Source organism: Triturus cristatus, chromosome 11 (genome assembly GCF_964204655.1).
Source record: "Triturus cristatus chromosome 11, aTriCri1.1, whole genome shotgun sequence".
Classification (NCBI taxonomy): Eukaryota; Metazoa; Chordata; class Amphibia; order Caudata; family Salamandridae; genus Triturus; species Triturus cristatus.
Genome location: NC_140594.1, coordinates 403,722,802 through 403,735,099, shown reverse-complemented (window position 1 = coordinate 403,735,099; position 12,298 = coordinate 403,722,802). Strand labels below are relative to the sequence as shown.

The 12,298-nt window shown below is 51.9% G+C and overlaps 1 protein-coding gene across 3 annotated transcripts in view; it reads right to left on the bottom strand.

Moving 5' to 3' along the window:
• The window catches only part of LOC146784312 (protein transport protein Sec24C-like), a 255,414-nt gene that overhangs the window by 111,685 nt on the left and 131,431 nt on the right, over positions 1 to 12,298 (bottom strand). For all 3 annotated transcript variants that reach the window (XM_085635822.1, XM_085635823.1, XM_085635824.1), the window contains one exon: positions 11,404 to 11,577. In XM_085635822.1, the coding sequence (XP_085491948.1) occupies positions 11,404 to 11,577 (174 nt within the window). The remainder of the gene's footprint in view (positions 1 to 11,403; positions 11,578 to 12,298) is intronic.

Sequence of the window (12,298 nt, the reverse complement as noted above, 5' to 3'; positions counted from 1 at the left end):
CTGCTCCCAAGGTTATCCTCTAGGGGTAGAACTTGAGACTAAGGGGGCATTGCCTGCTTCGGCGGCACAAATAAGCGATAGCTACGCCGGGATGGAGTTACCATGCAGGTCCTGCCACCACTGGGTTCCCCCCAGGTGATGGGATCAAGTTAGGTGGGACCGCGAAGTCTACGGTTCTTGGGAAACTTCCTGCAGTAGGGCATTTAGCAACAGATAAGGTACCAGCGTGTGAGTATCAGATTCCAGCAGCACCGTGCCCTGGGAGCACACGCGTTGCCCTAACTCTGTGGCCCTCCCACAAGGGAGCCGGGTAGCAAAACAAGTGAATAGGCTCCTTAGGCGGGCCTCTGGCCTTCAGCTGGGTGTAATCACCATCAATTGGAGAGAGGCCCAGGTAAAAATGGGCTTTCCGTAATGCTTGGAGGACCATTGCGGTTGGTGGCACTCCCCACCGGAATCACTGGTCGCGTACGGCAGCTGCAGGAGACTGGGATCCTGGTTTACGGACACTTTTACCGCGCTATGGGTGCTGCTGTCCCAATATCTGGGGTGTCAGCGGGGCAAACACAAGGGGACATTATGACAGCGCGCAACGCTTAAGCCAAACAGATTCCCGAAGCTGGTATGCCTAAGGGATCATCACTGAGGGATCCGTAGGGGCATAATTCCTATAAGGTATAAGGGATGGTGGGCAGGGGCAAGAGTCGCCCCTTGCCCATGGTCACGCGCTGGCAGTTAGGTGCACTCCCGTGCCCCAGGTTAACTATCTGAGGGGACTGTACAAATGTTAAGTAACCCTTCTCGTCATAATAGTCAAAGCGGGCAGGCCCAGGATTGTGAATAGGTGTAACCTTCCCGCTGGGGGGCGAATAGTTATCGCACATCTTCACAGGCCCCTCTATTTCAACAGACCCTATCCGATTAGGATAGCGTCTAGGGATTGGGGACATAGATGGGGCCATCTACAACTCCAGGAGCTATAGCTCACTGGTAAGTCTTGGGCCTGTGGTTATAAGGGATCTCACAGGGTTTGAGTCCCGCGAGCACTGTCAAACTGTCATGAGGTGGCAGAATGTCAAACTCTTCTGTCTGCAGGGATGGTTCCCTTCCAGCTAGTTGCAGGAAGCCCTAGATAGGAGAGGTGCAGGTAAGACTATAGCCGGTTGGTGGGGGGCCCTGGCTGCGACGGTTAGCCGCCTCCAGGGCTGTGGCGGAGTTACAGGGCGATCTGGAAGCAGGCCGGTACAAAGGGTACCTCTGCGCGGCACCACGTGGTGCCTGAGCCAAAACGAGGAGCCTCCAGAGAGGTCCCGGAAGCCGGTCGGCTCCCCGCTAGGCCTGCGGGCGGTTGTGGGCCTGAACAACCGGGGGCTTGCTATGCGACGCTCCGCCCCGAGAGGGGGGGTGTGAGTAGAATTTCAACGGCACGTGATCGTAAAAAAGAATCACTTGGGGGGGCAGCACTTGCGGGTCGTTCCCGTGCTGCCCGGCTCATCAGGCGGGCAGGTGAAGTAGATGGCCACCTGCCCTTGGATCGCCCGTAAGATAACCCACCTATTACATATACTGGAATTATGTAATAAACCTGCAGCATTTGTTACCCACTTACAACTGTTTCTTGTGTTTTCATTGGGTAACCTAATTTGGGGGAGGGGGGAAAGCGGGGTGCCCCTGGGGGTACTATGCCGCTGACCGCGGCCCCCACAGGGGGCCACTCGGCGGTCGGCGCCTTAGTGGCCCCGGGGCCCCGGTCACCCCTCCCCACTCCCTCCTTCGGGGGGGGGGGCAGGGACACAGACTGGTGCCCCCCTCCGTGTCAGGGCCGGAAGTGACGCGCAATGCGCGTCACTTCCGGGCCCAGGTGTGAGGGGGAGGCTATTTAGCCTTCCCCCACCCTCACTGGCGACCTCTTTTGTCGCCCACCTCGCCTTTTCCCTCCCTACCGCTTACCCGGCGTAGGCGTGGTTGGGGGGGGGTTTTCTGAGCGTTGTAATGTTTTCCTTTTCGTTGCAGGCGGAGTTACAGGGCGATCTGGAAGCAGGCCGGTACAAAGGGTACCTCTGCGCGGCACCACATGGTGCCTGAGCCAAAACGAGGAGCCTCCAGAGAGGTCCCGGAAGCCGGTCGGCGCCCCGCTAGGCCTGCGGGCGGTTGTGGGCCTGAACAACCGGGGGCTTGCTATGCGACGCTCCGCCCCGAGAGGGGGGGGTGTGAGTAGAATTTCAACGGCATGTGATCGTAAAAAAGAATCACTTGGGGGGCAGCACTTGCGGGTCGTTCCCGTGCTGCCCGGCTCATCAGGCGGGCAGGTGAAGTAGATGGCCACCTGCCCTTGGATCGCCCGTTAGATAACCCACCTATTACATATACTGGAATTATGTAATAAACCTGCAGCATTTGTTACCCACTTACAACTGTTTCTTGTGTTTTCATTGGGTAACCTAATTTGGGGGAGGGGGGAAAGCGGGGTGCCCCTGGGGGTACTATGCCTACATATTCATACCCGGCAGGGTCTTGCAGGGTAGGTGGGCATATGGGCCCCCACGCTTCGATGCTTGCAGTAGCTGGAGGTGTCCCTTTGTGAACCGGGTACCACACACACTTACCCCACATCCAGGGACTCCCATGGTTTGCTTCCCTTCTTTCTCTTTAGTCCCTCCTCTACATATATTGATGACACTCCTCACAGCAGCAGCCCACCCTGCTACATGAGGTGCCCCCTCGGAGCGGCTCTCCGCTAAATGTAGACCCGCGGTAGACAGATTAGCGCTCATGGTGAGCGGCGACCATGAAGCTACTCCTACTTCTGATGTCCCATTGTTCTCTCCTTACTCTTACCCTTGTGCCCCTCCTTCTCCCCCCGGCACATTCCAGTCGGTCATCGCGCACTTCCCTGCGGTAAGCTAGCACATTTCCACTGTGCCTCCCTGCCGACTGAGGTGCCCTTGCAGTACACTCGACCCTATAGGTCCTCCTTTGCTGGGCGCGAGCCCTAGCGACCTAATAGACACAGACTGTTAAGAAAGTGCCAGAGGGTTCCCGCACCCCCCTCCCCTCTCTCCCTCTCCTTCTTCTGTTCTTTTGTTTTTCTGTCTCTTCATCTCCTTCTTCTCTTTTATTTGTTCTACTTTCTCTTGTTCTCATTCTCATCCCTTCTTCTCTGGGTCCTTAGAATTGGGCCGTTACTCCCTTTCTTTTAAAAATACACTCCTGCCCATAACTTTACCCAGCAAGCTTTGTAATTCTTTAGGAGATCCGAAGTCTTCCCCCCCGCCCCCCCCCCCCATTCTCGCAAGGCTTCAATTTCACATTGCACCCGCTCTCTGCAGGGTTCACCACTAGCTGCACAGCACTGGTCCCCTGATTAGCGCTTGTTGCATTAAGCACTAGGACTTCTCTGCACCCACTGCGAGCGGTCACATGAAACGTTTACGGTCTCACGCATTACATAAAGCGGAAAAAGATCTTCACGTACCTGCAATCTAAACGCGCAGATGTAGCCTTGTTGCAGGAAACGCACACAGACGCAGTGGAATCGGACAAGCTGCGATGGGATTGGGTGGGGAAGGTGATCCACAGTAGTGTGCAGGCTGAGGCTTCTGGGACTGAGGGCCCACCCCGCAAGTGTGGAGTAGCAATTCTCCTCCAGAAATCATTCCCGGCGACAGTGACAAAGACTTGGACAGATACTGATGGACAATATATTTTCGCACAGATCAAGATAGGTGATCATTACATATGTGTGGGGTCGGTATACACTCCAACAGGGGCGAAAAAATCGTTCTTCTTGCAGTAAGATAGGGTTCTGTCAGAAATAGGTGCCTCTCGACTCCTAATTGGCAGGGATTGGAACCTGGCGAGAGATCCGATCCTGGATAGGACCAGACCGCTGGACAGGAGCAATGCAGCCGACAGGGCATTGTTGGAGGATGTGATGCAGGACAACGGACTGATAGACCATTGGTGCTTGAGCCACCCTACGGATACGGAGTACACCTTTGCCTCTCAGGTACACGGTTCGTTATCCCGCCTGGACTATTTTGTCACTTCCCCCAGGGTAGTACAGTCCATCCAGAAATCCCAAATCCTGGAGGCGGCCCTCTCGGACCACTTCCCCGTCCTCCTCTCATTGGAATTCGGACTGTCCAGTCCAGGGCGCAAGCCCTGACGATTGAATATCCAGCGCTACCGGGCCCCCACTGGTAAATCCCTTTTACAGACACATGTCTTGGAGTTTCTAAAGGACAACCAGGGATCATTCGACGAACGTTATGGGCGGCTGCTAAGGCCACCATACGCGGCAGACCTACGAGGGATTCGGCTCAAGCCATCAAGCAAAACCAAGACAAACAAAGAGCGCTGGAAGTCAACATTAGGAAGTATATTCGCCTCTATTCAGAACGCCCCATGCCACAGCACCGCAAGTCTTGGAGCAGGCAAAGATGGCTTTGAATAGCCTCTTCACTACCAAAGTGGAATATGCTTTGAAGAGAATTAAGGGGAGGCATTTTGAACACGGAGAAAAAGCGGGGAGGCTCCTGGCAGCTCAACTCTGCCAACGCGAGTCGTCCATGGCTATTCCAGCCAGTCGATCGACCACAGGTGATGCCCCAGGATATTACGAACAAATTTGCCTCTTTCTATAAGACCCTGTACACCCTTGGCCCGCCAATAGAGGCAGACAGACTGACATAATTTTTGCGGGAAGCAAATCTCCCCTGCCTTTCGGATACAGGAAGGGAGCTATTGGAAGGGGAGATCAGCAAAGAGAAAATTTCTGCAGCAATAGCAAAACTGCCCTATCATAAAGCCCCCAGTGAGGATGGTTACCCGGCGGAGTTTTACCACTGGGCGGGGGAAGAGCTAGTCACTACGGTGCAGGCAGCATTTTGTGAAGCAGAGCAGTAAGCTTCCCTGGGCCTTATTTCTAACAATACTGTCATAGCCGTTATACCCAAACCTGGGAAGGACCCTCTGGATTGCGGAAGCTATCGGCCTATCTCGCTGTTAAATTGTGATATAAAGATACTGGCAAGTATACTAGCCGCACACCTCCGCAAAGTTATCCCATCTCTGGTACATGCATCGCAAGTGGGCTTTGTTGCAGGGCCGTTCTTCCAGGAACCATCTGTGTACTCTCGCTCACGCCCTGTGGGCATCCAAAGTCCTCCCTGCGGTTGGTATTGCCCTCTCCATCGATGCAGAGAAGGCATTTGACCGGATCGAGTGGAAATACCTCTTCCAAGAGATGGAACATTATGGTCATGGGCATCAATTTATAGCTAAAGTGTGCCTCCTTTTTGGGAACCCCACGGCCCAAGTGAATTGTGGCGTATTCTTATCTGACCCTTTCACCATATGTAGGGGGACGCACCCTGTCACCACTTGTCTTCCTCTTGGCTATAGAGCCACTGGCTGCCAACATGCAATTCGGACGCCATCACGGGAGTTCCACTTCAGACAGGCGAATCCAAATTGTATTTATATGCGGATGACATCCTGTTAACCCTCGCTGACCTGCCCCGCTTCCTTCCGCCCCTGCTCCAGATTATCAACGACTTTGCCTCCCTTCCCGGGTGTAACATAAACTGGGGCAAAAGTGAATCACTTCCCCTCTCTGCTGGGACCACGAAAGCAGCTATACATGGGTTTCCCTTTAGATGGCAACGCTCGCACCTTAAGTATCTGGGAGTTCTTGTCAATAAAGGACAAGCAAGCATGGTCCAGGACAACCTCAACCCGCTTATTACCCAGATGCAAGACTTCGAAAAGTGGAAGGCTTTAGGACTCTCGTTGTGGGGTAGAGTGCAGGCAGTCCGCATGGTAACGCTACTGTGCTTTCAACTATATCTTGGGGAATGCTGCGGATGCCAGTGCCTCTCACAATCTTGCGGCAGATAGATTCCAAGATAAGGTAGTTTGTGTGGGGCTCCGCAAAGCTGTGCATTGCTGCATCTAAGCTACAGGCCTGCCACACCCACAGGGGACTTGGACTCCCATCAGTAGAACTCTATGCCTTGGCGTTGCATCTTTCCCGACTGCCGTGCTTCTTATCAAACTTCCTGAACACGTCACAATGGGTCCCGTTGGATCTGCACTTACTTTTGGCAGTGGAGGGACTCTCCGTCCTATATATGACGAAGCCTGGGAGCAGTGGCGCAGCACACCCGATCATGTCCGCCGCGCGTAGGGCCTGGCACCAGGTTCACAAGTTGTTGGGGGTACATCCACGTCTGCACGAGAATGCCCCACTATGGGGAAATGAAGCTATCCGTATCAATCAATCAATCATTTGTAGAGCGCAGTACATACCCGCGAGGGTCTCAAGGCGCTGGGGGGGGGGGGGGACGCTACTGATCGAACAGCCAAGTCTTGAGTAGTCTCCTGAAGATCAGCAGGTCTTGGGTCTGTCGTAGGCTCAGTGGGAGGGTGTTCCAGGTCTTGGCGGCGAGGTGGGAGAAGGATCACCCGCCGGTGGTTGTTCTTCGGATGCGCGGGACGGTGGCGAGTGCGAGGTCGGCGGAGCGGAGCTGGCGGTTTGGGATGTAGGAGAGTCGTCTGTTGAGGTAGGCTGGGCCGGTCTTGTGGAGTGCCTTGTGTGCGTGGATGAGGAGCTTGAAGGATATCCTCTTGTAGACGGGGAGCCAGTGCAGGTTTCTCAGGTGTGGGGTGATGTCGCTGTGGCATGGTACATCTGGGATCAGTCGTGCCGAGGCGTTTTGGATGCATTGTAGTCATTTGATGAACTTGGTCGGGGCTCCCGCATATAGGGCGTTTCCGTAGTCGAGTCTGCTGCTGACGAGGGCCTGGGTGACTGTTCTTGTATCTCTCAGGATCCACCTGTAGATCTTGCGGACCATACGGAGGGTGTTGAAGCAAGAGGAGGAGACGGCGTTGACTTGCTTGGTCATGGAGAGCGTTGAGTCGAGGATGATTCCCAGGTTGCCTGCGTGGTCAGTGGGTGTCGGGGCTGCCCCCAGTGCAGTCGGCCACCAGGAGTCGTACCAGGCTGAAGGGTTGGAGCCGAGGATGAGGACCTCCGTTTTGTCTGTGTTCAGCTTCAGTCGGCCGATGTTCATCCAGTCCGCGACGGCCTTCATTCCTTCATGGAGGTTGGCTTTGGCGGTGGTGGGGTTCTTGGTGAGATAGAGGATCAGTTGAGTGTCGTCGGCGTAGGAGATTATGTTGAGGTTGTGCTGTCGGGTGACGTGTGCGAGCTGGGCCATGTAAATGTTGAACAGTGTCGGGCTGAGGGAAGATCCCTGGGGTACGCCGCAGATGATCTCGGGGGAAGGGCTTGACACGGCAGGTGTGGCAGGCAGCAGGTATACATACCATTGATCAGATTATTTGCAACAGCTCCCTGAAACCGCTGGCGCAAGTCGGAGAGGAGTACGGTCTTCCCACAACACAGTCCTGGAGGTATACCCAGCTACAACACTGTCTGCGGCAGTGCTTGGGACACCACCCTCCCAAACCTGTTCCCGTCTCTGGTGCTATCATTTCTTCTCATCTGGGGGTGATATAAGGGGGTAATGTCTGGACCATATGGTGTGCTAGTGTCGCACCGCTTCTCGACTCCCATGGCAGAGACGCTATGTGCCAATCACGTACGAGGATGATGACTGGGGGATATACTAAAAGCCCTGGACAAAGGCGCAAGGGAGTCGAGGATGAAATTCTGCCTCTTTAAAGTCTTGCAGGACTGGTACTGGACGCCCACAACATTTCATAGAGCAGATCTCCTCCCCATGCCAGCTGTTGGAGATGCCCCAACTCCCGATGCGACATACCACATATCATCTTTGAATGCCCCTCAGTGCAGGCTTTTTGGGAGTACATTGGACGGACCCTGAGCGCCACCATGCCACTTTACCTACGGCTAATGCCCCCCGAGGCTCTTTTGCATGATTTGCAGTGGTTCATGGACCTATCCAGACCACAACACCGCCTCTTCCATACAGCTGTGGCCATGGCCAAACTTTGCATACTGCGCCAATGGAGGTCTGCGACCCCCCCGACACAGGAGCCCTGGCTGACAGCTATGATTCAGGTGCCTCCCACGAGAAGATCATATGTAACCTACAAGACCAATCATATATTTTTTTTTTAGAGGTATGGACACCCTTTCTGCGTATAGAGGCGCTGGACATGGACGGAGACATGTCTGCAGCAGGTTCTGGGGTTTAAGTGCATAGCGCACTACGGCCACTCTACAAGCCATCTTATCAGCCTCACTTTCACTTCTACACTTTGATACACGCTCTCCTCGCTTTTAAAAAAAAACAAATTTCTCTTTCTCCTTTTCATTTCACTACTCGATCTATCGACCCTTTCCAATGACTCCTCCTCCTTAGCACTACTTTGGTATTCTTTACCACCCCCTCAGCACTACTATAGTTCTCACCGCTAATATTATTCATATTCTTATTACTCTACTATTGTCATGTTCACTGCCATTATTACTACCACCTTTATAGGGCGATGCCCCATTGTGCTTACTTTCTCCCATTTCCCCCTACCTCCCCCACCTCTCCCATATCTTTTCCACCTCTGGCACGCCCACATTCACATTCATACCCACACGACCGTTACCGGGCAGCCGAGTGACCACAGGGCTTGACTGCCACACTGTCAAACCGCTAACGGACTCGTATTGTGTCAGGGCCCATACACCAGGACTTATCGGCGACCTTCTCCTCCTCCCCGCCCCCCACATCCCTCCTGCACTGGTTTCTCGGCCCGCCCCTTAAGAGGAAGAGAGGTGCTAACAAAGCGAGACACATTCTTCTATAAATACGCTGGGGGGTGAGAGGAGGTGGGGCACGTGTTTAGAGAGGGTGGTATTTCTTACCCAGCCCAGTTGGGAAGGAGGTATGCAAACGGGCCTATGTAGGCATGCACATACATACACCCCCTGCCTACCCAGCGATTAGGAACTACAAGTCCCATCAGCTTTGGAACCAGGAAGTGGGCGTCTATATTAGGACGCTGCGCGCAGCAATAGGCGTGCGTTATTTTGAACTCCAGCGGAGCAGAAGATTACACCGGCTATCCTGGGTTCGGCGTCTCGGAGGAGACGGAATTCGGAAAACGTGCAGTTTGGAAAGTAAACAGGTGAGCGGCTCCGTTTTGTGCTCGGCTGAGCACGAACCCTGGAACAGCCCCGACGCCGCCGAGACCCCCACCTGTAGGCTCACGTACCACCGGCGGCACGGAAGACGACTCGGACGAGCCGTCCCCCTTTTTGCAACATTCTCTCGGTGCTTGGAGGAGCACAGTATCCAGAAAGGCTCGAAGGAGCAAACCTCAACCCAGCTCTTGCGCGGGTGAATCAAGAACGTCAGGGTGAGACAAGACGCACCGGAGCGCTGTGCTCGGAGGAGTGCGATATCGGTCACGGCTCGGAGGAGCTACCGATAACCCTGCGCTCACTTAGAAGAAGCGGAGACTACTTAACATTGTGCTCGGAGGAGTGCGATATCTGTCACGGCTCGGAGGAGCAAATGACAACCCTGCTCACGCTCAGGTGAAGCGGAGAACTACATGACATTATTCAGAAGCTCAGAAGAGCTCAACCTAAAGGGTATTCGGACCTCATTAACATAGAGGGAACCTAGCGTGTTGATCCTTACCCTTGTGAAGGAGCGCTACATCGTGTTTATTATCTGGCGGCGGTGTACTCGCCGTGGAAGCCTTCCTTAGTTATTTTTGGATTCAATTACATGGAGGGGGAGTGTTTACCAATAGGAGTTTCGGTCTGAAGGAAGACCTCTGCTCCTCCCTGAAGGTGGACTAAGCACAAACTATTATAGGGAAGTTCTCCTTTGCAGTCAAAAGGAAAGCCCGTGTATAGGGGTCATGATTGTGTGCTGCTGAGAGCGGAATCTCAGATTGTGATCATTGCATCGCTTACAGGAACAGAGGGTAATGATAATTCCTAGTGAGAATTGATGAGAGTAGACTGTATATATAAGCCTTGTGTGAAAATATCTTCTTTGTCTTTTCAGATCCTTGTCCCTGCTGACCCTTGCCCCCTTCCTTTCCCTCGCCTGATCACCTCTGGGCTCCGTATCCCTTGGTTGGAGTCCGGGGATATCAGGAGGTGGACCTATATAGCATTGCCCGGATCCTGAGGAGCTCTGAAAATGTGACACCCCCCCTTGTTTTGGTTTATGGGGCTCCCCCCCACCCTTCCCCTGTTATCACCTTTATCTGTAGAGTGCAATGGATGACTATTACCCGAAGGAATAATGTGTCAAAACTCTTTGGTGGCATGCCACAAGTTTGTACCGACCATGTGTATGTAACCCAGAACAGTATATGTGCAACTCTACTTTCTTCTCTATGTTAAATTGTTTAAATACGCAATAAACAAATTCAACACACACAAAAAATACATTTGGGAGATGGAAGAAGCTTTGCATAGCCAAGCCCCAAAGAGGAAAGAGGTGCATATTGGAATGCTGGCTACTGGGTTTTGAGTAGAGGGAAGACTCAGAACCTTACAGCATCTGGTATTTGGACTTGCCTAGGATAGAACGTTTATGGCAAGTATCTATGAAATATTAGTACAAAACTGTCAAATCTGCATCATTGAGGAAAAATTGTTTTTCTACTCTGCATAGAATTCATTGGTCCCCGGATATACTGGTGCAGCTCTCCAACCAGGCTGAGGGAAGGTGTAAAAAGTGTGAGGTAATCCAGGCGGATGATCTTCACATGCTTGTGCGCTGACCAACCTTGCAAACGTATTGGAATGATATAGGTATAGTGTTTAATTAAGTGTTTCAACAAGATATAGAGGTAAGCCCTCATCTTATCATTTTTGGAATAGGGTAAGCCTGGGGCACATATTTTTCGGAGAGATACAACAACGTCTTTTATTCTACTTGATTGTGTTGGCAAAAACCTTGTTTTGCAGATATTGGACGGAACCTATTGCACCATCTGTGAATGAATGGACTTCTAAGGTTGGCTTTTACACGCACTTAGATAAGGAAGCCGAGGGGCAGTCAGTGGAGGAACTGTGGGAATGTTTTGGAAAAATGGAAAAGAAACTAAGTCCGATGATTATGTCACAAAGAGCTTTATAGCTCTCAGATGTTCAGAGGGACATGCGTCTATGCTGCAAGCCCCACCAATAGTAGCTGATGCCCAAGACATACTACCACAGTCGACCAGGAGGTCCCCAGACTGACTCCAAACAGTTCTTAGACATGTGTTCCCCCTAGAGTGCTATGTTTAAAATAGAACACAAAGTAGTAAGTGAAGAGGAAAAGATGATGTTTCCAATCTAAAAAAAAAGGCACATACCTACAAAGGATGCAAAGCGGTCAGCCATTTTCTAATTCACTGGACTAATGGTACAAATTCACATGGAAGCAGAAATAAATGTCTTACCTGGAACTCGCCATAGTTGTGCAGGGTGCCTCCAGTGGCCCCAGGGATGTATCCGAGTGTCGCCATGTCAGTGCATGGCCTTTGCGGGCAAAGGAAGAGGTCCACTGCACATCCTTGACTGACGCACTGCTCGGCCAGCTCCTCACTCACAGTGTCCCGGGGATGAAAGACAGACTAGAAATGTTAATAAAATTACATTCAGAACTCAGGAGTGCAATATGAAGGCAACCATTGACATCTGAAAATGCAATAGAAACACCCCAAAAAATCGAATTAATTAAGCCAAGAGTCTCTGCGTACGCCCAGGAAATTCATCAGGTTAGGCCAATGCGTGGATCTCCCTCTTGAAATAGTTTGTGGTGCTGCAGAGGTGTAAGTGGGTCCCTCTCCTAGAATAGCAAGAGGTACTGCATGCGATTAAGGTTTGTGGTACATTTCTAAAGGTTCACTATTGTTAAACATAACATGTTGGTCTGAGGCTGCTGGTCAGGATTGAGGTGTACAGGTAGAGATTGGATTGAACTCCATTAATCCAAGTTGGGGGGAGGGGGGGGGGGTCTCTCTAAAAGGGGCGTGGCCTGTGTAATTAAGGACATGGCTTAAACATGTAATCTAAACTTCTGTGATTCCCATAGTGTCCTACCCAACAGGTATTCTGATGCTCCGCTAAGCTTTCTGTTATTAAATCCAGATATACAACACAACAACTGCCATACACCTAAAACCAGCCAGGACAATTGGATTTGTTAATGATAGTTAGCAGTTTAAGATAAAGTGCGATACAAGAGTAATATGCTACATGGAAAAGAATACAAAAAAACAACATCTTGGAAATAACTAACACCATTAGGGAATGGAAGATTAAGAGAAACATGTGAAATATAAAGAGGTACTA